Consider the following 26,687-nt stretch of genomic DNA (forward strand, 5'->3'; position numbering starts at 1 on the left):
GAGGACTGGTGGCAGCTATGCCCAGAGGTATGAGGATTCACACTTCAACCTTTTGTTTGCTACTAGCCCAAGTCCCAACCCGACTGCAGGAGCAAGCTCACTGTCAAGGCTGGGGGGGGGGGGGGTTGTTTGACAGTTCCATTTGGGGTTGGATGCAATTTTTTTGCGGGGGGGGGGGGGGTCTGATCCAATCTTGTGTGTGTGCTGTCAAGTCCCAGCTGACCTATGGTGACCCTGTAGGGTTTCCAAGGCAAGAAATGATGGGAAGTGGTTTGCCTTTGCCTGCTTCTGTGTGAACCGAGAGAGTTCTGACAGAACTACGATAGGGCCAAAGTCACCCAGCAGGCATCATGTGGAGGAGCGAGGAATCGGACCTGGTTCTCCGGATTAGAGTCGGCTGCTCTTAATCACTATACCACACTGCCTCTGTGATCCAATTTTAACTACACTCTGTCTCATAAAAGATGTTAGTATGGTCAGCTGAGGTGCAGTGAACAAGAAAATTGTATGTTTCTGCATTAGAACAGAGTTTCTAATGAATACGAGAATTGCCATTCATTTTTTATGTGGGGAAGGCCAGCTGGGAGCAAAGGTGTATAACTGAGTTGTGTGAAAATGTTATATAGTTAAACTGAATGCCAAAATGTGTTTTTCCATTCAAACTTCAAATGGGGGGGGGGGGGGGGGGGGGCAGGCACTAGGACCCAGGCAGAGCATTCTACATCAAAGAAGGTTTGGCATGCTGAGTTCTATGACAAAGCAATATACTAGTATCTTTTTCTGAAACAGACATTACCACCAAAAAGGACCAAGGAAAGCTTCACGTAAGAGGCTATGTTATAGAAGGGCCTCTCAGCTACTCGACAGCAACTATATTACTAAGCTAACATGTAGCCACCTAAGACAGATCCACAGGGGAGGTGTCATCCATCTACACTATCGAATGTTGCCTCTGCTTTCACCTCCAAGCCTCTGACATGACTAAACATCTCCAAGCCTTGCCTCAAAAGATGATGCCGAAGGGCAAGGTGTGGGGAAGGCAGCAAGAGCCATTAAAAACCTGGCCTGTTTTAAAACTTGCCTGACAGATCTTAAGAGTTTGGTGAGGAAGGCCTTAGCTTAATCTTGCTGGCAAAAGCCTTTCTGAGCTTCAGTCACTGTTCTGCAGAGGTCAGAGGTTGGTTACCTTGCGCATGCTTGTTAGATTCTTCTCCGGAACTATCATGGGCTGTATATTTTACTGTGAAGGCGCTCTTTGCTTAGGGCAGATATTACTGAAAACACTGAGCAGCATATCCGTGCACGAGCGCAAGAGGCAAGAAGTTTGAGCCAGACCGGGGGAAATTTAACTATATGAAATACTTCTCAAAATACTACTGTTATTTAAGCTTTAAAAGCATAAGATGCTGGCGTTCACATTAACAGTCCTATACAGTTTGGGACCAGCATACTTAAAGGATCCCCTACTCTCTTACAAAATTATCCAAACACCAAGGTTGTCTTCTGAGGCCCTGCTTTGAGTGCCCACACCTTCTGAGATTAGGTGAGTGGCAACTCCGGGGCGGGCCTTCTCTGTTGTGGCACCGAAACTCTGGAACTCTCCCCTCGGAAGACTTCTCTGTCTTTTCTTGATGCCGCTGTCTGCCAGCATGTGAAGGCTTTTTGTTTTGTTTAGCACGCCCTAACAGATCTTCTTTCCTGCCCAATTGTCTTTATATTTACTTATTTATTTCACATCCCAACTTTCTCCCCAACGGGGACCCAAAACGGCTTCCACTGTTCTCCTGTCCTCCATTTAATTCTCACAAGAGCCCCATGAAACAGGTGAGTCTGAGAGGGCATGGAAGGACTTCCCAGATCTCAGTCTAACACTCTAATGCAGGGGGATTCCAACTCAAATCCTCCAGATGATCATGGACTACAATTCCCATCAGCCCCTGCCATTGCTGGCACGGCTGATGGGAATTGTAGTCCATGACCATTTGGAGGGCCAGAGTTGGACACCCCTGCTCTAATGACTATACCACCCTGACTATGGTTTTAATTACTTTAGAAATGTTTTTGTTGGTTTTAAGATGTGATTTTATTATGTACGTTGTTAATTTGTAAGCTGCCTTAGCAGCCCTTAAGAGCCACAAAGAGAAATTTGTAACATAAAAGAAATAACTTACAGCTCAAAATAAACACCTTTATTATTTGGTTTATTTTTAAGTTTAAAAAGCGTAATGCTATAGTTTTCTCCAAACAATACTGCAACTTTATCTGAACATGGAACTCAAAACGTATGCACACAATGTACCTTACCACACTTATCTTACTTTTTAACACTTAAGAGGTAGAAAAAAAATAAAAGCTGAATATAGAAAATACAAATTTTGTAGTAAAGAAAAGGTTTGTGTAATTTAGCCATAAAAATGTGACCAGCAGTAAATCTGGATGCAGAAATTAAACCTTATATCATGGAAAATACCTGGCTATTCAATGGTGTGTGATAAACTTATTGTATATTAATTCTGGTCAATATTAGTCATATTTAAATAATGTGTTACTGAAAATATATTGCGAAATCTTCAGTATATATAGGAATTAGTATTATCTAGTACTGTAGATTCTTACTCTTACTGTAGATTCTTATCACAATACTTATGGCTCAGTAAATCGTGGCCTTTGAAAACAGTTCACTCATTCAAAAGTCACAAAAATATTTCATACAGATTTTTTTTCCAGTGCTGCACAGAATTTCCAGTTTTTCTCCTTGAAAAAAACGGGGGGGGGGGGGGGGTCCAGGAAAGTGGATGGGTTCATTTTTTCCCTAGTTTTTTCTCCCCTGGCTTTTATTGTTATTATTATTTTTACTCAGACACGCTTCTCCATTCTGAACTGTGCTTTCAGTTCCGGTTGAGTGGGAACAGGCGTTTGCAAGGATTCTGAACCACTTGCAGCTTCTGCTTTGTTTGCAAGGGCAGCCCAACATACAGCATGTTACACTAATCCAACCACAAGTTAACAAAAGCTTGGATTAGAGTGGACAGATCAGCTGACTCTGAGAAAGAAGGAAGCGGCTGAACCCAAAGCAGTTGATAGAAGGCAGTCTTTGCCCTGGAACCAACTTGCTTTTAAAACAGCGAGGCTGGGTCCATGAGCTTCCCTGAACTGTGCCTACAGCAGCTCCTTTCCATCCAAAACCATTTGATCCAGGCCCTTCAAAGCATCTGCCACTCTGATTGGCATGACTTCCACTGTGTCTGGATTCTGCTTTCTCCAGCCACTGGAGCACGTTGCCCACACACTGATTGGAAACGGAGCCAGATATATCAGGAGGCCCAGGAAACAAAAAGAAGAGTTGAGCTCCATCTGCATATGGATGACATCCAACCCTACAGTTCCAGATCGTCTCATCCAGAAGTCTCATTTAATATTTATGGGAATGACTGTCAAAATAGAATTCTGAGGTACTCCACCCACTGATACTGCTCCGATAATGAAAACGTTTTGCATCCTCCAGCTGGAAAGAAATCGCAAGAGCCACCAGAGTCACAGAAAGGACCAATGATGTCACCAGGGATAACTGCCCCCAGGAGCAATTTTGCCACTAGACAACTTATGCTCCATCACTACCCACAAAACAGCAAACCAGAGGTCATCTGGATCTATTTTCAACTTGGCTTTCAGAATAGGACAGACTGAAGAAACTTTATCGGCAGAAATCCTTGCGCAGCCATAACTGCAAGAGGCTAAGATTGGCATCACTCATCCAGTCAGACTGAAGCACAACGAAGTGACAAATTACCTTGAATGATGAGAATTGGCTCCTCACTACAGGCAGAGGGGAAAAAAACAAGTCTCTGCCACCACTGGTGCCACTTCAATGGCCAGCAAATGGGCTCTTGGCGTGCTGTCTGATTCGTCCCAAGTGTTCTGCTAACAATGCTCTTTTTTTTGCTGACAAGTCTCATGATACATGGCGACCCCTTCTGGGGTTTCCAAGGTAAGAGATGTTCAGAGGTGGTTTGCCGTTGCCGCATGACTCTGGTATTCCTTGGGAGGTCTCTCATCCAACTATTTACCAAGGTCAACCCTACTTTTCTGAGATCTGACAAGAGTAGGCTACCCTGGGCTATCCAGGTCAGGATGGCAATGCTCTAAGCATCTCCAAAGCCATTTCCTATTGCCCAGCTCCCTCAAAAACCGTAATGGAGAATACACCAGGAAGACATTATTTTTGGTTGTATCATATTTTATGTGCTTAAAATTTGTAAGATACCTCCAAAACCAGGAAAAAACAAGGCAGATACATTTATTAAACAAAGCAGTAGTCCTGTCTATGACCCCAGTCAGCCCATCATCAGTCCATGAGATTTCAAAGGATCCACAGAACCACCAGGATAGCTTTCCTGAAAACGTAAAGAACCCTGCAGGTGCATTTAGACCAGAATCCTGTTTCCTCAGCCAAGCACATGTCCGGGAGGGCCAACAAACAGGACACAGAAGCCAAGCTCCCCACCCCCACCCCCCAGCTCCATGTTGTCTCCTAGTGCTCAGTTTCAGAGGTTTGCTGCCTCTGAATATGGAGGTTCTCTTTCCCACCCAAGCTAGTAGCCACTGATGGGCCTATCTTCCTTTCGCAGCCATTTATGCTTGTGGCCATCACTCAAAATCTATCAGTGAAGTTTGCAATCTTTGCAACAAGGAATATGTCCAAATATTCACAGATGCCAATCTGACTGTTCTGGATAGCTGCCCAATTTATGGCCACTGGTCAACACTGAGCTTCTGGTAAATCTTAACACTGAGCTTCTGATAAACCTTCCACTAATTCGAACAATATGCCTGTCAACCAAACACTTCGAACAATGATTTCAGGAAGCATGTATAGACAACCTTTCCACCAAAATATACCTAAAGAACCAGGAGGGATTAGGTTCATGCTGGCTCCATGTGGAGGCAATAAAATACTAAATTCAGTAGAAGACAATCCTGCCTTCATATGGGCAGAGCACATACCCTAGCAGACTAGTTAAGAACACAGCTAATCAAGGTTGGGGATGGTCCCTAAGGAGATGTGTTTCAGTTCGCTGTGACCCACTTCAGACAGCTTGTGACAGATATATTTGCCTCAGAGACCAACCATCAAGTGGAGAGGTTCTTCTCCAAGTTTCTCCATCTGCGGGTGGAGGTGACTGATGTCCTAACAGCAGAATGGCCAAGGGTGTACTATATGCATTTCTCTTTACACCAGTTCTACCAAAACTGCTTCAGACAATCAGAAATGACACACCTTGAGACAGAGACAACTGTAAGAATCACCACAAGATGCAAACTCCGGCGTGGTGAACAAAGCCACAGAAAGATTGTTATTGGGAGACAGGCGGTGTAAGCATATTACAGTGGGCCAGCCATCAGTGGAATTCAAGGCACTAGTTAAAACGTACACAGTTTTTCCTGCCCTTGGACCTATATAGTTGCAGGAGTCCTAACATACTTAGCAATGGCAGTTTCATTCATCTGAGCAAAATCACTGGAAGGTGTTAACCTGAAAATGGGTAAGATCAATATCGTGCACCCAAACAGTGTCTTCTGTGGCGCCCACCATGTGGAATGGCCTACCTCACAAAATCAGAAATCTACTTACACTTCTTTTATTCCACAGAATGTGTAAAATGGGATTCTTCAAGAGGGTGTTTTTCTAAAGGGAATATGATTACAGTTCTTTTTAAATGTCAAGAACTTTCTCAATTGCATTGTTTATTATATTCTAGTATTTTTAACTGTTGTCCTATTATGTAATCTAGCTCTATTGTCCTCTTTGTGCTGTGGATTGTAGCATTTTGCTTCACTGCTCTGCAATTTTTAAATGTTGTTTTATTGCCCAGTTTGTATGTATTAAAGTATCATTTTGCATTGCTGGCTAATGTTGTAATCCAGCTGTAATGACTGTAAACATTGCACAGTACTGTCTTTATTACATTGTTTTCAAATTATGTAATGCACCTTGAGCCACAGCAAGAAAGGTGGACTATAGATGAAGTAATTTAGTAAATAAAGGCATTGAGCCATGTTACACAATGGTTACTGCAGGAACAAAGAAAGAATGTTTAATTTTTTGAGGACGAACATATCTAAGAAGCTGAGAGGATTTATGAAGACTAACCTTCTGAAACTCTGAGTTTGTTTGCAGGACATGAAAATGGCATTCCCTGCCTGCCTTATGTCTCCTTTGCAAACAAGGATGGACTCTGGGCTTATTTCTCCTTCAAGTAAGAATTTCAGCAGCTCTTACCTCCAAAAGAACTGCCATACCTCAAGTCACTTTTGCTACTTCGAAGTATTTCCTCACTAACATCCCAGGGTAAGCAAAAAGAGACGGCAGTCACCAGCAAGGTACAAAGCACCGTATTTTCTGTTCGCAGCCTCTTGAGCAGCTTGGTTTCATCCAAAGCAAACATTGCACGCCTTTCCACCCAACGTTCCAGCACCAGTGGGAAGGCGGGAGGAGCAAGCAGAGGCAAAGAGATGGAACCTACCCTTCTAAATGTAGACAGAGTTTCTGCAGGAAGTATCAGAGGAAGCAAAAGGGTTCAGGTTAGGAAGTTGTGTTTCATTTTTCATACATGAAAAACTGGATCCAGGACTGACACAGGAAGCGAGCTTGCAGATAAACAACAACAAGCACACAACGTATTTCCCATCATCAAAACAGTTTAGTGATTTCACGTATTTCCCATCATCAAAACAGTTTAGTGACTTCACCTTTATGGCAGTGAGATTTCCCTTCTTCAGATCAGGGAAAAAACTTATGCCGCAGGATTTTGGCTGGCACTCAGACAAACATTCGATATCAGGAGTAAGGCAAAGTCTTTAAAATGCTAATGAGACCTTTAAGGAAATAATATCTGTATTCCTTTTTTCTGTATAATGCAGATGAGCACGCAAATATCTGCAAAAAGCAAAGTCCACTGTAGCCAGTTGCTTTATTTCAAAGAAGGAACTTTCTGTTCCTCACAGCAGTGAACACACTGCCCCTTGAAAGGGTATCAGCTCTCGCGGCTGCCCCTCTCACCTCTGGAACCATTCAAAAATTAATTTACCACAAGTGTGGTACAAAGAATGTAACCCAGAAAATGCTCTTATGCTTAAAAGAAAAGTCCAGTTCTGATTGTTTTATTTAAACACAAGTCTTGGAAGACTCAATGCTCATGAATGCCCATTCCATCCAAAGAGCGTTATTAGAACGAGAAAGCCACTGGAGATGATTCTATAGCATGGGTCAACAAGTTCCAGTAGCCAAAACAAGATCAGATGCCTCCTTTTTCATCTGTTATCCACTGCTTTTCTAGAGAGAGCATGAGATCACTTCCTAGCAGGAGGTGAATGTAGGAAGAAAAGGAAAAACAAAATCTGGGATGGGTTAGTTTTGAAAAGAATTCAAGTGCTAAAGCAACGTCAGTAAATAACTAGCAGATTCAAGACTACTTAGAATCTTAGACCTTAAGAAGGCTGTGTATGGAGATGCCGTTGAAGGAGCTGGTGGAGCCAAAATGGCCAGTAATATGTCCTGTCTTCCTTGGAAGGACAGTTACAGATGAAGCCTAGGGCAACACTTCTGGGAATACATATATGTAACAATCTATTACTGGGATTTACCAATCGAACACAGGCTTAACAATGGCCAGGCAGAAATTCAGGGAAGGTCATTTTATGAAACAGTAGTACAGAGTGAAATTGAAGCACATAAACTCAATGCATCTAATGAACTTTATGCACTTAAAGCAGTTTGGATTTTTTCCCCTCAGTCACGAAGGCCTCCATGTTGTGCTAAACAGCTCTATGCAACTCACTTAAGGATGTAAATTTTGTTTAAATCCAACTGCTTAACCATTTGAAACTGTTTATCGTTAAAATATTAACAAGCCCCCGAGCTCTCTTTTGCGATGTGATTACAGCTTTTGCAGCACTCTGCGTTCAAGCCTGAAAATATAGTGGATATACATCTTACTCTAAAGAACTAATAGCACAGGTGAGTGTGTGTGGGTGTGTGGGTGTACTTTAGAGTAAAAACTTGAGTAAAACTGTTGAGGTCACTCTTCCTCCTGGGCAACTTATGTTGCTACTGGTAATTCCGCATGTCATTTTCAGGACAAGCAAGAACCCCACTCTGCAGTGACAGTGACAAGGGCCACCCACTGTCTGCTTGGCAAGCTCCACCTGCACGTTCTCATCACTGGAAAGATGTCTGCAGGCCCGCTCTTCCTGAGCGTAACACTTAATCTTAATGTTTAAATGTTTGCAGAACAACAGAAACGAATCCGTTTCATTTACTTGTTTAACCATTTAATATTCTCCATCCCTCATTTGCTTTCCTCATTATGAAAGGCAAGGAGAAACTCAGTGAGCAAGTGGGGAAGGGAACCATTCAGTCATTTCCTTAGACGAAAGGAAAACTTTCCCCATTGTGTAACACGTGCTGTAGGATCCACACCGGCTCAAAAGTGTGGGGCGCTACTGCCTTGTGTTTTAGATGGCACTGATTCCTCAATCACTTCAGGTCAAGGCGGGTTTTTCTACTAGGAACAGAAGACAATACAGGAAGACCCAACGTTTGCTACACACAGGTTAGTAGCCGACAACTGCAAGCTTGCACATTTAAGCCACATTAAAAAGCGCCATTCTTTTCCCTGCAGCAGAGCGAGCCATGCGTGGCAGGGGAAAAGGGCACAGGCCTGGGGCGCACACAGCAACAGTATGGAGCACACTGACACAAGGCGTGTGACTGCAGTGGCTGCGTCAAGCTTACCATACGTCTCGGATCTACTCTCCTCTGAGCTATACTTTGTCTTCCTGGAGGAGCTATCTGCATAAGAGCAGAAGAGAAGGAGAAAAAAAGATATAGGAAATATGGAGACCAACATGGAATTAAAAAAAACAAACAAACCAGAATGATTTATATAATCAGGTTAATCGTGCAACACACAAAACAAGGAATGAGCAACATGGAGGTGATAATATTTAGAAATCAGGATATGAATACCAAAGGCAAGAACTACACAGGCATCAACGCACTGGAAGGTTCCAGTGAGAAAGGGAGGGGTGAATAAAAACACCATAATTAAGCTCTTTTCTATACCAGCTTATAAACAGGAGAGGAAATGCTATGCCCTACACTATTTAAATAATAATGCTGGGCGTTGCCTTACACTTGATGAAACGATGTATACCTGTCCCCAATACTGCTACAGTGGAACCATGTAAAAGATCTTGAAACTAGCTGTCCTGGAAATGTGTTTCCCAGCCCTGCTCTCCAAAATCCCTAGAAAAGCCAGGAAATTGAAACAGGGGGTTCCGAGAGCAGAGGAGCACTTCTTCGGATAGAAAACTCAAAAGGTCCTGCAATACCCACACTCAGAATGCTGCAGATCCAGATTAACACGTTTCACAAATGAGGACAGAAATATTTAGTCATCAGCGTATCAGTGTTGCTGGAGAATAAATTCTTTAAGAAGTATAATAAGGAAGTACACATCTATTATGTTACTAGCCTATCCCATTCCTGACGACCAAGGAAGGGGACACTCCTTGCTCCTCCTCACGATCAGGTTAAGAAGCAGGCCTTTACCATTTCCAATTTTCAGATACGGAAATAAAGAACCACCCAGCGAGTCTGGGGCTGAGCTTCGAACCGAACCCCTGTCTGGCAAGGTGCAGCCCAACTTGAAACCCAGTAGAGATGAGGCAACAATGCGGTCCAAACACAGCAGTTTGAGGTTTCTTTGTCGATGCTTCTATTTGCATACTGCAGTCTACAGTCTTTGGGGTCATCTCTCACCTGTCCCATGGTCCTAGAAAGTAACTAGGCTGAATTGCACAGCACGCAGACAGAAAGGCATAGCACACAGAGGGAAGCAATAAGTCGCATGGGGCCAAGAGGCTCACCCACAAGACAGTCACACCATTAGGAACATACAGCAGTCACTGAGTTAGTAGACTGGGGTGGGTGGAACACCCACATGCAGACTGAATCCAAGACACCATTAGAATGTAACACAGATGTTCCATAAATAAGAGGGGGGGGGGGGAGAAAGTGAACAGTTGTGTCCAGTTGCAACTCAATAAAAGAAGGATGCTCAAATGCAAATTCGCTTGGAAAGCTGCAGAGGGAACAGCTTTCGTCCACAAAGGGTTACATACACATTTTAACCTCTGCTCCTAAGAGCAGTCCTTTAATCTTATTAATCTTATTACCAAGTCCTGTAATCTTATTTATCTTCAAAATGTATCTGCTGCCTTCCACAGAAGTGCTGAAGGTTGCCCAAAGTTTTAAAAAAACCAAAAAAAAAACAACCAGAAAGACAGCAACTGTGGTTTAAGAGCAACACCTTGAAAACTAGCCATAAAAACAGTATAAAACATTCAGCAGCCTAAAATGATACTCCTTAAGCAGTCCTCCGATACAAAGCAGACTACATAAGCAGAATAAAATAATTTTTAAAAAATAAGATAAAAATGTAAAAAACAGAACCCTTCTGTTAAATGCCTGATGTGCAAAGGGGCTTCAATACAGAGGACAGGTGAACCTCCAAGGACAGGAGATTCCCAAGGGAACAAAATGCCTTGTCTCGTGTCACCATCTGTTTCACCTCTGCAGGGACTTAGGAGGAAGATCTTAAATGATGCACTGGATTACGTGCTGAAGGTCAGGATCAGATACTGCAAACGATATAGCACCAAAGGTTCATCCCAAAAGACCTCCCCATAAGTGCAGGAGGAAATACCAGATTGAAGCTGTAAAGTTTTCTAGAACAGCCTCTCAGCTTTGAGCTCAGTCCTCTGTGCTATGCCTCCTGTGTTCCAACACTCTCATGACCTGCTACTTAAAACAGTGAGGATCAGTGTACAGGTCAATATACTCCCTATGTGGCTAGTAGGTATTAAATGTGGAAATTGGCCATATTTGGCACACAGACTCCTCCAGCCTACCAGGGGACCACAATCTACAGCTATATCCTTTTGTCTGAGGGACATGTACTCTGCCCATTCTAGTACCAATGGACCTATCGGTGTAGTTCAAAATGTACTAAATCAGCTACACTGTTACACTCGCTTTCACAAGAGAACCCACTCAGACCAGATTCACACAACTGTACAGCACAACAGTGAAGAACAGGCAAACCACTGCATGTGAAAAAGGAGTATCTAAAAAAAATGTGGAGATGAATGTGGAGAAGAATCAGGGATAGCTTCTGGATACTATGCCACTGATAATATGTGACAACTGTTATTAACTTTAAACAACTTTTGGATATGAAGCACAGGATTTTTGGTGGGAGGGCTATGAAGATGCTACCTGTAGGGTCAAAGTCGTGGGCACTGATGCAGCGCTCAACCTTCTGCTTCTTGTCTGCTGGAGACTCTCTGCTCAGGATGCTGCCATGCCTAAAGCCAAACAGAAGGAAAGCCAGCTTGAGAAACACACAGGACTTCGAAGAAATTATAACTGCTGAAAAATTCTGTTAGGAAATCTGAACAGGTGCACTGATAACCCACTAGCAAAAGAACATTGGTTACCAATGATTTTACCTTAAGTATCAGATGTCTCCAAAAGATACCAGAGAAAAATATTTTTAAAATATGCCTTGAGAATATCAGGTCAGGTTGTGTCCCAGTGACTAACCACCTGCCATTTTAACTTTAGAAACATCAGAAGTAAAACATTAGTGAGGTTTGGTGAACACCGACTGGAATTAACTGAAAAATGAAAGCATTACTTACCCAGGGATCATTTGAATAACCCCTCCCCCATTTAAAAAAACTACTCTAGAATTTCTATTTGTTATCCAGACATGTCAGTTTCCATATTTATAGGGAAGAAATGTTTTAAGAAGTGTACTGAGATCATTATATATCAAATTGACTTTACACGTTTGATTTATGGCTGTTAACCCTTCCATAATGAGAAGCCTCAATGTTCCCCCTTCCTTTCAGGCTCTAGGTAGGAAAACTTTGTTCACTGAGTTAAATTTAAGTTCTTGTGATCCAGCCTTTTTGAAGATATAAACCACTGTTAATGACCCTTCAAGTAAATCCAGTACCCCCCACCCCTTCCCCTTCAACCACATTATAATTAGTGCCTAATAACGGGCAACTTCCAAGTTCTCTACCATCTGCGATCTTCTTGCAAACTGATATAGTAACTTTGAAAGGTTTAGAATATGGGAACTCCTGACTCCATTAAATATACTTTGTGTTTCGTTTTACTTTGACAAATAAGCTCCTTATTGGCAGAGAGATTCTGGGAACAGATCAAAAAGCTGTACCGGGACAAATATGATCTAGGTAATGACATATAGAGGTAACTAAATTCTCAAGAACTTACCTTGTAGGTTTTTTGAGGGGAAACCTGAAAAGGAAAAAAAAGTATACCGTAAATATGTTTAAGAGTAACAGACCCATAAAAGGATTTCTAGTCACAATTTTATTAATAATTGGTTCTCCTCTCCATATCATAAGTGGCACATACTGAACAAAAGCATTTCTCTCAAAATAAGTTCAAAGGCGTTTACCCCACTGTCTATTTTGTGTGTCATAAATGTATATTTGCTTCCAATTTATTGCAAATTGTTCACAAATCGTTGCTCTAAGTAGTGCTTCTGCTGCAGAGATGTGCATTTCTAAATGCTCAAAGCACAATATCATTTTCTGGGAAAAGAGTAATACTTCCTGCAGATACTGCATTTACTGATGTATCGTCACATAACATGTGTCATTCTGTAATATAGCACTAGATTAAACAATTAGGAAGACAAATCCAAAGAATAAAACACTGCACAGTTAAGTCACCACTTAGAGATATTTCCTCTGTACTTGCTGGATTACAAAATCACCCACCACCCCTTCCGCACATGCAAAATAATGCACTTTCAATCCACTTTCAATACACACTGCAGCTAAACTTTATTGTGCGGAATAGCAAAATCCACTTGTAAACAATTGTGAAAGTGGATTGAAAGTACATTATTTTGCATGTGTGGAAGGGGCAAGTGTGACTTTAAAGTTTAAATCATCAACTACAAAACTATCTTCCCCATTTCTACATGAGAATGGCAGCATAGAAACAATAGCACATGTGTCAAAGGGAGAGCTGTTCCAAAAGGATGCTGGGATAGATTCCCGGAAACTGCATGGGCTGCAAGCCAGAATCTCTATTTGTCTCTGAAGGGGTGGGGGAGGGGGACGGGAGAGTGGGAGGGCATCATATAGAAACAGACCATACCGGAGGTCATGACTGCAAGGAAACTCTCCCAAGCCTTTACATATTCAACCAGTTGACTGCAGAAAAGAAATCTAAAGAGGTGTACTTTCTGCCCTTTGTATTCAGAGCCAAAATAAAACCCAGTTAAAAGTCCTGCATTTGTGGAGCCAGTGATTTCCTTCCTTAAAAACCTCTTCAGTGGTTTTTGAAATAGTCCACAAAGCAAATAAAACTGTGGCATTAAACTAAACAGAGCCTGAATGCATCCACTCAGCACAGCTGGAGCTATACGTCATTTTTTGTCTCTCCTTTTTTCAAACCAGCTACATAACGTTAATGGCACTGCAATGCTGAGAATTGGAGAAGTTTAAAAAAGTCAACATGTACATGCCTGCCACTTAAGTACAGACTGATTCAGCTTAGGAACTCAAGGAACACAGTTTGTTTTTTGAGAACTGAAGTTTCATGCATTGTGGCACTGTTGTTTCTGACTAACATGTGTGGTATAGTGGCTAAGAGCAGGAGGATTCTAATCTGGAGAACCGGGTTTGATTCCTCACTCCTCCACCTGAGTAGCAGAGGCTTATCTGGTGAACCAGATGTGTTTTCACACTCCTGCATTCCTGCTGGGTGACCTTGGCTAGTCACAGTTCTCTCTGAACTCTCTCAGCCCTACCTACCTCACAAGGTGCCTGTTGTGAGGAGAGGAAGGGAAAGGAGCTTGTAAGCCATCTTGAGTCTCCTTGAAGGAGAGAAAGGAGGGGGTGTATAAATTCAACCTCCTCCTCCTCTTCCTCTTCCTCCACTCTTGAATGAGGGTGGCAGGTTGCTTAAATAGTCACCCATTCCTTTTGCTCTCTTGCTTTTCTGGAAAAAAATCCAGTACAAACCAAAATACTAGCAATTTATTTCCTTGTACTATTTTAAATGCAAACTACAGAAAGTGGCATCTTAGGGAAGGTGGCCAAGAGATACCCACTGCTAGCACTCTTCACAAAACTGACTACATAAAGCAACACACTGGTTCTTAGGAGAATTGGACAGCCGACTCACCCAAAAAGTAACTAATTAAAAAATCATTTCTGGTATTATTTGCTTTAGGTTTTTGGCAGTGCTGCAAACAGGTCTGGTCTCAATCTTCAAGGCAGAAAATACAGTGTTTACTGCTTAAGGAAGCTGGAACCTTCACTAAATTTTATCTTCCAATTCCAGATTTCATAGAATTGTCAGATACAGCAGTAGGTACATCCAAGTGTTCAAGCTAGTTAAGGGCATTAAGGATTTGTTCACATTTGCTGATGAGAAATTTGTAACCGACAGCACTTCTCAATTTTGAAGAAAAGCAACAAGATAATACGTAACCAAGCAACCAGACTGGCAGACATTTTTTCCCAATTGAGATGCTACACTTAAAACAACACTCACTGCTTTCCATAATAATGCTGCAAGCAAACTAAAGTGGCAAGGCAGCCGGCCAAGGCTTAGGTAAAATGATGGAATTACAAATTAAATTTGGGGGACAAAGGCGTGTTCAGCAATTTGAGTTCTTTAGAGGTGGGAGGGCATGAAAAGGTCACACAAGGAAGATATCTCATATAGAGACTAACTACTGTAACCATTTGCTCCTAGACTATCTGGATCCACAAACTTGGGAAGTCTGCTTAGAGATGAGCAATTATCCTCTAGAGATGATTTGGAAACAGGCGAAAATGGAACCCCAAGAAAGAGGAACAGCGGAATCCCCAGCAATACGACCATGATGGCAAATCTGGTCCTATCATGCAAGAATGACTAGAGGATGATAGGCTGGGCTGGACCTTTTCATATAGCTTTGACTCATTTGGCCTGCAGCCCACCACCATTTATTTGTTTGGCTTGTCTAAGGAGAGTTCTATCCGGTCTTTCCAAATACGTTGTCTACGGCCACTCACAGTGCACAACAATGTCCTAAATGTGTTAAAATAAAAAATAAAATCTAAAATACAAAATTACTGTAAACCAATTAAACACTGATAAAGAAATATCTATACAAAACTGCAAGAGGAAAAGTCAGGGAAAACCATGGATTGCAGCCCCTACATTGAAAGAAATCAACACAGTTACCAGTTTATGTCTCCTTGGGAACAGTAATCCAAAAGGCCCTGTTACCAGCCTAGAAAAATCTCAATGAATGATCAGCCCTGTAAGGGAGAAAATAGTTCTTTGGGCATTGTGGTTCCATGCTATGTGATGTAATCAACATATTGTGGTACTGTTTCCATCACAGATACATACTGCATGGTGAGTCCACATTGCTTTGGGAAGAATTAAACCTGGATATGAAGTACTTAGCAACTTTGCGTACAGTGTTCAATTCATCTCAATTCATTCATTCCTTAAGTTCCTGTTGCAATCCGCCCCTCCTCCTTTAGCCCATTCAAGCCTTGTCAAAGCTCATCAAACAAGTGGCAAGGTGGTTTCAGTTTTTATCAGTAACAATGCCACTTTTATGTTATCACTGCAAGCCAATCTTCAATCATATAGCGTAATATCCATCTTGGCAGCAGAGCTGGAGAAAGGCTGCAAAGAAAGAGGGTGGGAGTGCAAATGCCTAGCTACTATAATTTCAGCCACAGTTCAGCCATTCAGCGGCTTGAGCAAGTGTCTCAGCTCTGTTCCATGACACAAGTTCTTGGATTTTTCCAAGAGCTGATGTCAGGGTTTTTCAGAGAGAAAGAACTGCATTTACAGAACAGGCAAGGAAGGAGGGCTTCCCCGGCAATTACTCTCAATGTGGCCATTGTGCTTCTGTGTAGCTGGAGCCAGAGCCCAGTGAGTGGCTTCAGTTGCTGTAGAAATTCTGCTTCAGAAAAAGGGACGTTTTGTAGCCAAATGGTTCCAGCACCAAATACAGTATTTCTCAAAGGGTTTAACTTTTACCGTGGGTAGTTCTTCCGTAACTAAGACTGTAAACTATTTTAGTTCCACTGAAGCCTGTTTTGGAACTCGAGGCAGATCAGTCCTCCAGGTAGGTCCTCCCAGTTGTAGACTGCAGCTTTAAAAGCATCATGCCACCAAAACCTGGCCCCCATAGATGTTCCTTAAAACATTTTGCACAATGCTATTGCTTGATAACTACTGAACATCAAATAAAAAGGGAGCGGGATGCCCATGTATATTGAACAGTGCTACTGGATTGTTTTATTTCCAATCCAGTTTTACAGTGAAATCTAAAGACTTGTACCTGCTGCAGCTGGTCCAGTTATTCAGATAAAAGCTCCCATTAAAATAATGAAATAAAATCAGAGAGGTTCTCAAATTGGAGGTCAACAGACCACATGAGAGGATGGCTTACAGCAAACCCACTGGCCATGCCACTGTAACATTGAGATTAGACTACTGCAATGCACTCTACCTATGCAAGTTTCCCCTTAAAATCAACTCATAGACTCCAGTTGGTGCTGAATTCCACAACCTGGTTATCATCGGGAGCTTGGCAGAGTATGCATATTACTCTGCAGACGCTCCACTGGCTGCCCATCAGTTACTCAGCTCAATTCCACATGTTGGGTAGCACATACAAAGCCCTTCATTGCTTTGCACCCCCGTAGTTGCAAGACCACCTCTACACCTATGTCCCACCATGACAACTTTGCTCATCTGAGTAGGGCCTTCTGCAAATGCTGCCTCACAGATGGGCAAGGCCCACCACTGCTAGTACACGTTGCCTTCTCTGTAGTGCCTGATACCCTGTGGGATAACTAGCTAGAGAATGGCAAGGAAAGCTCCAATTCTTCTGTCGCTGAACTAACAGAATAGCTCAGGAGGGCATTTTTGTAAGGAAAAAGGCCTATATGCTAACAGATTAGCCCAGAAAAGAGCACTGTTTTCCTACTGATGCAATACCATGTTCTGCACTGTGTAACATAGCATGCTTAATTCTTATGTTTTGTTCAGCCAACAGCTCTGTTTCAAATTTCAACATTTCCTAATTATATTGCTTTTTAGGCATATCATCCTACTTAATGCACTGGTTTACACAGTGGAATTCACTTCAAATCTCAGTGACAAAGGAAGCCTATATGTAAACAAACAAATAAGGGGGAAAAGGTGTGAGTTCAAATACATTTTCAAGAATTTTAAAACCAGCATATAAATGTGTAACTAACACTGTTCTCAATCCGTCCAAACATGTTTATGTAATTGAAAAAAAGATGCTTCCAAACAAGAAGAAACAAAAAAAATTTCAAATGAAATTATACGTGCTCATCTTTGAGCTTTTACACAGAAAAATGCAGAGAGGAGGTAAGGTGTCTATAAGAAACCCTGCAAATATAAAAGAGCCGGGGATAAGCGTTATGTTCTAAATGCTTTTATTAAAATAGGCATGAGAAAATTTAGATAACAAAGGACCCTGTAAACAATAGAGCAGGAGACTAACCGGGTAGAGAGGAATCCCGTATATTACACAGCAATTGCAAAAGTTGCCATAGATACTATTCTGTACTATTCTGTACCACTTACCTAGAAAGACCACTAAACTCTACTTCACAAAATTACACCCAAACATGCACATTTAGAAATGACCAGAGGAAGCCGATAATTAATACGTCAAGCCTAGTGCTCATTTGACAACGTACAGGGTGTTATGCCATCTACTGAAAATATTTTAACTAGCACTGAGTAACTGTGTCTGCGGAAGGCAGAGGGGACATCTGTGACACAGGGTAAAGCGTATTAGATCCTTATTAACTCTTTAGCTGCAAAGGAAGAGGAAGGGAAAAGAAACTGCTCATGGCAGAGCTTGAAAACTGCTTCCAGTTCCTTGCAACTAGCAAGAAGTTACGGAGCAAATACGGCTGCAGTAAAACAAAGTACAGCAAGGGAGAGAAGAAAGCTTTATGGGAGAAAAGATCCCGATCCCCACAAAAACCCTTAGGAGAGCCCCGTGTGTCTGCCAAGTGAAGTAAGTGAAACGAAACCCATCCCCGACTTCTATTTATTTACCATTTTTATTGGCCACCTTTCTCACTGAGATCAAAGCACGGTAAATTGATAAAGCAATGATGAGGCATTCAAGAAGTAATGGACTATGATGACAGAAATCAGAACCTGTGCAGCACATCCATCATGATATGCAGTTCTGATACAATGCAGCAAAACGGTAGTCAACTACTAGAAAACAATGCAGCCAGAACAGGGTAATACAGACAGCAAACACAAGAAGTCACATACATAATGGTGTAATCCACTGCCCCTTTCTTGCAATAAAGTGCCTTCCTGGGCAGTTCTGTTACAGTATAGCTCTACGGCCTTTATAGAATGGAGCAGTAACCCTGAAGCAGTGGCATAGCTGGGGAAAATGAAGCTTGGGGCCGACTCCAAATTTTCTGCCCCCCGCCCCCCGCCCCCCCCCCCCCACTGCGCCAGGTCTGGCATTTTGTTTGAAGGGCCGGGAGGGGAGGAGAGGAGATTTTCTCTTTTTTTGCATTGGTCCCCACCCCACCCCCTTATAGCTACGCTGGGGCAGAGCTGGGCAGGGATGCTCGGCAGCAGCCTCCACAGCAGGGGACTGCAACCTGCGGCTCTACTGGCCATGCCGGCAGGGGCTGATGAGATTTGTAGTCCGTGAACATCTGGAGAGCCGCAGGTTGCAGTCCCCTGCTCCACAGGGTCTGGAAGGGCAAGGCTGGCCCAGCAGTGGTCTCTGCCAGGCCTGGTGGGGAGGGGGGCGAGGAAGGGTCTGACCCCACTGCCGCCTGCCTGGTGCGCCAGTCCCCACACCGTCCCCTTATAGCTGCACATCTGCCCTGAAGCTAGCTACGCTCCTTCTGATCTTCCCTGTAAAAAGCTGTCTCTAGGACTCGCACAGGTGAATTTTGCCAGATACAGCCTACTCAACAGCTGCTCAAAGTTGTTTCTTTCTGCCTTCTGAACCTGGGAATTGAGGCTGTTGGAACAGCGCTGATTTTGCCTTGAGCTTCTTCTGGATGGAGCACTTACTTTGCTGGAGCCTGAAGTTTTGTCTTGTACTCATGTTTCCTGGGGGCTGCTTCAGGGCTGCTTCAGGGCTGCTGCCTAGGGTCTTCAGGGCTGCTGCCTAGAGTCTTCAAGGCTGCTGCCTAGGGTCTTCTGGAGGGGCTTGCTGCCTAGGGTCTTCTGGTCTTTTGGACTGTGTTGGCGAGGGCTTGTTCTGAGCTTCTGAATGGGAGTTGTGTCTGTTGCCGATCTTTAAGTCATTCAACTTATCCATACAGGGAGCTGGGACAACCCTGGACAAGCTCAGCTGGTTAACGGCCTCAAGGTCCTGACAAGCACTTTGGATCTCTTTGCCTTTTTCAGTTTCTGTTGACTCTGCCTTCATGAACTGCAACCAGCAGCCTGGGAACATTTTTGCTCTGCTCTGACGTTGTTCCAACAGCTAATGACCTCTAAGGCAGGATTTTGCTGCACCATGCTTGTTGAAGAATTTGCTTTGAGTCTGCTCTCTAGAGCTAGAGTGTCAAACATGCAGGCCAGGGGTGAGATCTAGCCCCTTGAAAGGGCTCATCAGGCCCACGAGTCAGCTGAGGCAACGTCCAATCCAGATACCCACCCCACCCCCCTGCGGTCTCAAAAGTCCAGGCACTCACCCACCCAGTTCAAGTTCTGACCTGGTGAGCCTGTTGCAGGCTAGCCAGTCTAGGCACCCACCTCAAGCCAATTTGCCTGCTGTAAGATCACCAGTAGTGACACCTGCCACCCTGACCCCAATGCCATTCTGCAGTGGTGAGCGCTGAGGCAATCACCCTTTCCCCAGCGCTGATCTGGGCTGATGAGTGTGCTGCACGCTCAACAGCTGAGGCAGCCACCCCCCTCCCTGTGCCAACCCAGCAACCCCCCCTCCTGGTGCCAACCCAGCTACCCCTTTCCTCAGTGCTATTCTGGGCTGGCAAGCCCACCATAGGGTAGCCACCCTTCCCCAAGAGTTGATTTGGGTTGGCAAGCCTGCCTCGGGCTTGATGGCCAAGGCAGCCCTCCTCCTTTCTGGTGCTGATATGGGTGAGATATATCCAACCTTCATAACAAATGAGGATTCATCACAATTCACCTGAAAAGCACAGGAAGGATTGGAGCTAGGTTAAAAACCTGGTCCAGCTGGCTAAAGAGTTAATCTAGCAGAACTAGTTTGAGTAACATCGCTCAGTATCTCTGAGCTCTCAGAGACTTTCCAAATCTGTTTGCTGCATTTGGCTGTCATATCACCTTTCTCTTGGGGCGGGGGGCACATATACAAAAGCCATTGTTACAATGCAGGGTTTTTTAATTGAATTCAGTTCATTCGTGCCTAGACTTTGCAATTCTTGATGAGGTCAGCCACAGCATTCGAGACGCTGGCTGGGTTGCAAGTAAGGCCCACTGTCTTTCAATGGCTCCACTCTTCACTGACTGACCAGTTTCAGAAGATGGTGTTGGAGGCCTGCTGCTTGGCTGTGCAGCATTTATGCTATGCAGTCCCACAGGGATCCATCCTGTCCCTCATGCTGTTTAAAATCTACATGAAACATCTGGGAGTGATCACCAGGGCCCTTTCTGTACAGCACATGGAGGAAAAAAACCTCACCTCCCTTGCTGCGTAGCTGCACAGGGAGGACCTTTAAAAACCGGGAAGCAGTCATGTCCTGCCGAGTGGCTGCAATTCAAATTACAACTAAAGAATCACTGATTATGTGATTTTTGTAAAACCCGGGTTGGGAGGGAAAATGTGGAGCGGACTCGCATTAGGAGCGGGATCCATGTGTAGTTCCCCCCAACACAGGTTTTATCCCGTTGTTAACCTGGGTTAATTGGCCCATGCAGAAAGGGCCCAGGCAAATTCAAGCAAGGTGTCACCAACAAGGAGATGATACTGAGCTCTATCTCTGCTTAACAACTAAGGCTCATTCCGCACATGCAGAATAATGCACTTTCAAACTGCTTTCAGTGCTCTTTGAAGCTGTGCGGAATGGCAAAATCCACTTGCAAACAGTTGTGAAAGTGGTTTGAAAACACATTATTTTGCGTGTGCGGAAGGGGCCTCAGTCAGTTGAGTCAGTGGAAGGCAGGCAGAAGGAAATGGGACAGATGAGTTGAGAACAGCTAAGGTTGAGATGCTGAGCAGTTGGCTGGTAATGGAGGAAGCTGCATTCTGCCTGAAGGATCCAGTTCATAGCTTGGAGGTGTTGCTTGACCCTGGTCTACAATCAGAGGGGCAGATCCCCATTACAGTAGACAGTGCTTTTTACCAGCTTCCATGCCAGTTACAACTGACCCTCAAAAAGGTGATCTGGCTACAATGATTCATGCTCTGATCACATAGAAACTATACCCAATAAATATTCAGCTATCCTTATTATTCCAAAATATCTGAACTGAAAGGACTATATGTATGCTGTTCAAACAGTGTAGATTCCCCAATGTTTGCTGTATAGTAATACCCACGTATTCGCTACGAAAAAATTCTGAATGTCACCTCAGTTAGCAAAAGTAAACAATTCACCAAAATATCAATTTCACAAATTTCCTATTTAATAAACCACAATTTTTTTCTACAGCTGCCCAAAAGTTGAGGTGCCTTTCTGAAGAACAGTCTGGTACATCGTCTTCAATACAAACTGAATGTGAACAGGGCTGATAAATTTGCTAGAATCTACATAATCTATTTTTTGAAATTAGTGAACAGGGTTTTATTTACTTGTTCTTTTACCAAATACTATTGGAATGGCTATTGCACAAAGTACATGGAAGGAAGGAAGTTCTGACAGCAGAGAATGAAATGAGAATGAAAAAGGAAAGAGAGAGTTATAGTCTGATAATGATTATAACAGTGGGAGACACTAAATAAAAGCACAGAATGGACATATGACTCAAACAAATGTAGATATTGTGCTGGAGTTGATGTACACATCTATCCCAGTTCATTTTCAAATTACTGCTCTCTTGAGCAACATACCAGAACTTCCCCCAAAAAAACATTTTAGTCATCACTGTCAACACTCTGAGCAAATAATCAAAAGCTGTTGCTTCAAGACACGGCTGCTATTCCAGCTCTGAAAAACAGACATCTAATCTTATTCAATGAAAAAAATGGTTACCCCTGACTGAGTTCAAAGAGAGGTGAAGGCTCCCAATGACTTGATTCCTTTTAAGAGAATATATATATTGTCTCCCTATAAGAACTACCACTTCTGTTGCAGCAATCTCCCCTCAAGGAAATTATTTCAGAGCATTCCCACCCATCACATCTAATCTAACACCTATGAATTAACAAGAGGGATTACAGATGGTTATGATGATTATCATAAAGTCACACAGTAGCCTCTTCATCATAATGCTGGCACTACGATGGCTGAACCTTTCAAATTAATTCTGTGTATATCCTGGACTGATAATGTTTAGAAGGCAAACCGTATCAACCACCTAGCTTTTCTATAAATATATATATCTTCAATGAAGGCTATAGTTTGTTTAAATACCCAAGGTACATTCCCAAAGCAGGAGCTTAGCTTGGGTATTTAAACAAACCATAGCCTTCATCGAAGAGATGCCTACCTTCCTTATATATTGATTTGGATACCTTGGTTGCTAAGCAAAGGAGCTAGATTAGACAGAAAGATAGACACACACACACACAGTGCTGGCAAGAGAAAAAACTCCTCTCCCACCACTTATCATTACAGAGAGACTACAGCAAGCACTGAATAAAAATTCCTGAAATCAACACCAAGCCAGAAGAATATTTGCAAGTCTCACCTACAAGAAGATCACCGAAAGCTGCCCAGGTGGTTCCAGTCAAGACACATGATGTCTTGGATCCAGTACAGAATTGAAGAATGAAAGGAGGATAGCAATACTCCCTGCTCCACTGTGCACAACATTATTCCTGTCTGTCAAAACCTTTGTTCTCAAACCGAGGCTGAGCTTGGATTTTTTTTAAAAAAATACGCATTTAGATATAGGACGAGATCACAGAAAAAGCAAACACACAATTGCCACACAGCTACCTACGACATTCCCCTCTCCGTTTAAATTAATTGTTCGCCATAACTGAGCATTCTTTCATCTTTTATTACCCTGCTATTTTTCTATCCCTCTTACCATACCATACACCAGGAGCAAGGAAACAAAGACTTCTAGAGATTACCTAGATTGAAGGAGAAGGGAATCATCCAAAGGATACTTCCAAAGGCCAATGAGGGCCACATTTTCTAAGAAAGCCAGCTACCCCAATCTGATGGGGGGAGGGCTCTTGAAAAATACTCATCCCATATTCCTGGAGAAGTATTTGGCTGCTCCGCTTGGGTGACAGGCGAGAAGAGGTGGAGTTTCTTCATCCCTCCCCCCACAGCCATTCTTTCAGCTACAGCTCAACACCGCACTATTAACGGGCAGGCAAAAAAAAAAAAGCATTTAATACTTCCTCTGGGGGGAAAACGTCCCTGAGGATTAATGATGGGGGCTTTGGTCTGAATATCTATCTTAGAGGCATGTGAATTAATAACGTAATTAAAAAGAGTCAGGGGGCTATAAAATTTACTATGGATATGGTTAAAGAATTCTGCTTTATTAACATCTTTGTGACATTATCATTTTAGACATTTTGTTCCCTCACATCCTATGAGTATATGATCCAGCCCACTGGTCCATGTAGCTTATTACTGTCTATTGTGAGTAGCAACAGCTGTCCAGGGTCTTGGTTAGAGAAAAATCTTTTCCAACACCTGCTACAGATAGGGTTCCTTAGTTGGAGACACCAAGTATTGAAGGAGAAACCTGTAGTATGCCGACAAGTGACAGTTATCTACCCTATGACTGGCTATTTAATAATACATAGTCATGTCTTAAATCTAGACAGAGCCAGTGTAGTGTAGTGGTTAGCGTGTCAGCTTCAAATTCCCACTGTGTCAAGGAAGCTTTCTGGGCCAGTAATTTACACTAAGCCTAACTTACCTCACAGGGTTGTTGTGAGGATAAAATGGAGAGGAGAACAATGCCAGTTGCTTTGGGTCCCTCCATCGGGAGAAAGACAAGGGTGTGAATAAATAATAAATTAAGTTTTGTCACTGACGGGCTTCTTGTTCAGGCAAAACAAATCTCTTCACCATTCAATACAACAGACATTTACATCCTGATTTAACTTAACAGCCCTGCAAAATATGATGATGTTATTAAATTAGACTCACAATGGAACGAAGATTTACAGCACATGATAACACACTTGGTAAAAAGTTAAACTTGTCTGACAATTTTCAGTGATATTTAACTAATTTTTGGATAATATTTGCAGCTAACTCTATGAACTGCACCCACAGAATCAAAGAGTTGGAAGAAACCACAAGGGCCATCAAGTCCAACCCACTGTCATGAAGAAACTCACAATCAAAGCACTCCCAACTGATGGTCATCCAGTCTCTGTTTAAACACCTCCGAAGGAGACTCCACCACACTCCCAGGCAGTGTATTTCACTGTCAAACAGCCCTTACTGCCAGGAAGTTCTTCCTAATGTTTAGGTGGGATCTCTTTTCCTGTACCTTGAATCCATTACTCCTTATCCTAGTCTCTGGAGCAACAAAAAAAACAAGCTTGCTCCATCTTCAATGTGAAATCCCTTCAAATATTTAAACATTGCTATCATTGTCTATGACTTTTATCTGAGCAAAAATCTACTCGGCCTTGTGCTACAGTGCTGATCTCACATTTCCTAGCTTTCCTTCCTTCCTGGCATGCCTGCCAGTCCAGCAGTTGTCACAAAATGCTGCAGCTCAGTTATTATCAGAAGCCTGGTGGAGCATGAGTACCACAATCATTTGGCAATCCCTCCATCAGTTACCAGGTTCAGTTCAAAGTGCTGGCTATATCATGCAAAGCCCTTCATGGACTTGGACTTCATCTCCACACGACCCTCTCTCCTCCCATGCCCCACCATAACAGCTTCACACATTTGAGCAAGGCCTTCTGCAGATGCCATCTGAAAACAGGCAAACAGTTGGGGGCGAGGGAGGGAGAGGGTGGGCTGTTACCGCCATCTGTGCTATATGGTTCCTGATTATAGTTTTATTAAGTTATTGTTATGACTTTTAATGCTGTTTTAAATTATTATATTAAATTATTATATTTCATGTTGTTCGCCGCCCTGAGCCCTTCGGGGGGGGGGGGGGACCTATAAATTTAAAGTACAAACAAACAAACAAACAAATAGAAGTCAACAACCGTTTCTACACATGTATTCTCTGTAGCAGCTCCCCCTTGGGAGGTCAGGAAGGCACTTAGTTGTTGTGGGTTTTCTGGGTTGTATGTTCTTTGATCCCAGTAGCATTTTCTCCTGATGTTTCGCCTGCATCTGTGGCTTGAATCTTCAGAGGATCTGACTGCAGTAAAGCAAGTGGAGTATATATACCTATAGAATGTTCAGGGTGGAAGAAAGAACTATTGGCACTGGTTAAAACAGTTGAGGGTGCAATTTGCAAGTGTAATGGAATCCACATGTTTTAGCATATGTATGGAACACCGAAGTTGCATAATCAGTTAGTGAAGGCATCTGCATACCGCATTTCCCCGAAAATAAGACAGTGTCTTATATTAATTTTTGCTCCCAAAGATGCGCTATGTCTTATTTTCAGTGGATGTCTTATTTTTCCGCTCCACAGCTGCATGCTCTGGTCGACGGGCATGCTTCCAAACAAAAACTTTGCTACGTCTTACTTTCGGGGGATGCTTTATATTTAGCACTTCAGCAAAACCTCTACGTCTTATTTTCAGGGGATGTCTTATTTTCGGGGAAACAGGGCAGCAGTTGCCTGGCATTGCAATCCATTTAATTGTTTCCTGAAGGGAGACACCCTGTGTCTGGGCGGTGTTCACTAATCGTTGTCTCGATTCTGGTGTTTTTTAAGTTCTGGTAGCCAAATTTTGTTCATGTTCATAGTTTCTTCCATTCAGTTGTAATTGTCCAAGTGCTTGTGGATTTTAATGGCTTCTCTGTACAGACTGATCTAGTAGCTGACAGAGTGGTCCAGAATTTCTGTGTTTTCCAATAGCATTCTGTGTCCAGCTTGGTTTATCACATGTTCTGCTATTGCTGATTTTTCTGGCTGAATTAGTCTGCAATGCCTTTCATGTTCTTTGACTCACGTCTGGGCACAGCGTTTCGTGGTCCCTATGTAGACTTGACAACAGCTGCAAGGTACACGGTAGACTCCTGCAGAAGTTAGAGGATCCCTCTTATCCTTTGCTGAATGTAGCATTTGTTGAATTTTCTTAGTGTGTCTGAAGATTGTTTGGAGGCTATGTTTCTTCATCAATTTCCCTATTCGATCAGTGATTCCCTTGATGTATGATAAGGCACTTAGGCTTTGGGCATTCCACAAGCTCTGTGGAACAGAATTGTTCAGGTTCTTTATAAAGGCAACAGGGATACCCCAAATCAGGATAGTGCTTTAACAA

The 26,687-nt window shown here is 42.9% G+C and overlaps 1 protein-coding gene across 7 annotated transcripts in view; it reads right to left on the bottom strand.

Moving 5' to 3' along the window:
* ARHGEF12 (Rho guanine nucleotide exchange factor 12) overlaps positions 1-26,687 on the bottom strand; it is a 101,799-nt gene that overhangs the window by 49,059 nt on the left and 26,053 nt on the right. For 4 of the 7 annotated variants that reach the window (XM_048511987.1, XM_048511990.1, XM_048511988.1 and 1 more), the window contains exons 2-4: positions 12,371-12,394; positions 11,342-11,430; positions 8,795-8,851 (exon numbers count right to left, since the gene is read on the bottom strand). In XM_048511987.1, coding sequence (XP_048367944.1) covers positions 8,795-8,851; positions 11,342-11,430; positions 12,371-12,394 — 170 coding nt within the window. Of the gene's footprint in view, positions 1-8,794; positions 8,852-11,341; positions 11,431-12,370; positions 12,395-23,387; positions 23,410-26,687 lie in introns of those variants that run through there. The other 3 variants (XM_048511991.1, XM_048511992.1, XM_048511989.1) reach the window with 3 other exon arrangements.

The sequence above is a fragment of the Sphaerodactylus townsendi genome, linkage group LG12, assembly GCF_021028975.2.
Source record: "Sphaerodactylus townsendi isolate TG3544 linkage group LG12, MPM_Stown_v2.3, whole genome shotgun sequence".
NCBI classification, from domain to species: Eukaryota; Metazoa; Chordata; class Lepidosauria; order Squamata; family Sphaerodactylidae; genus Sphaerodactylus; species Sphaerodactylus townsendi.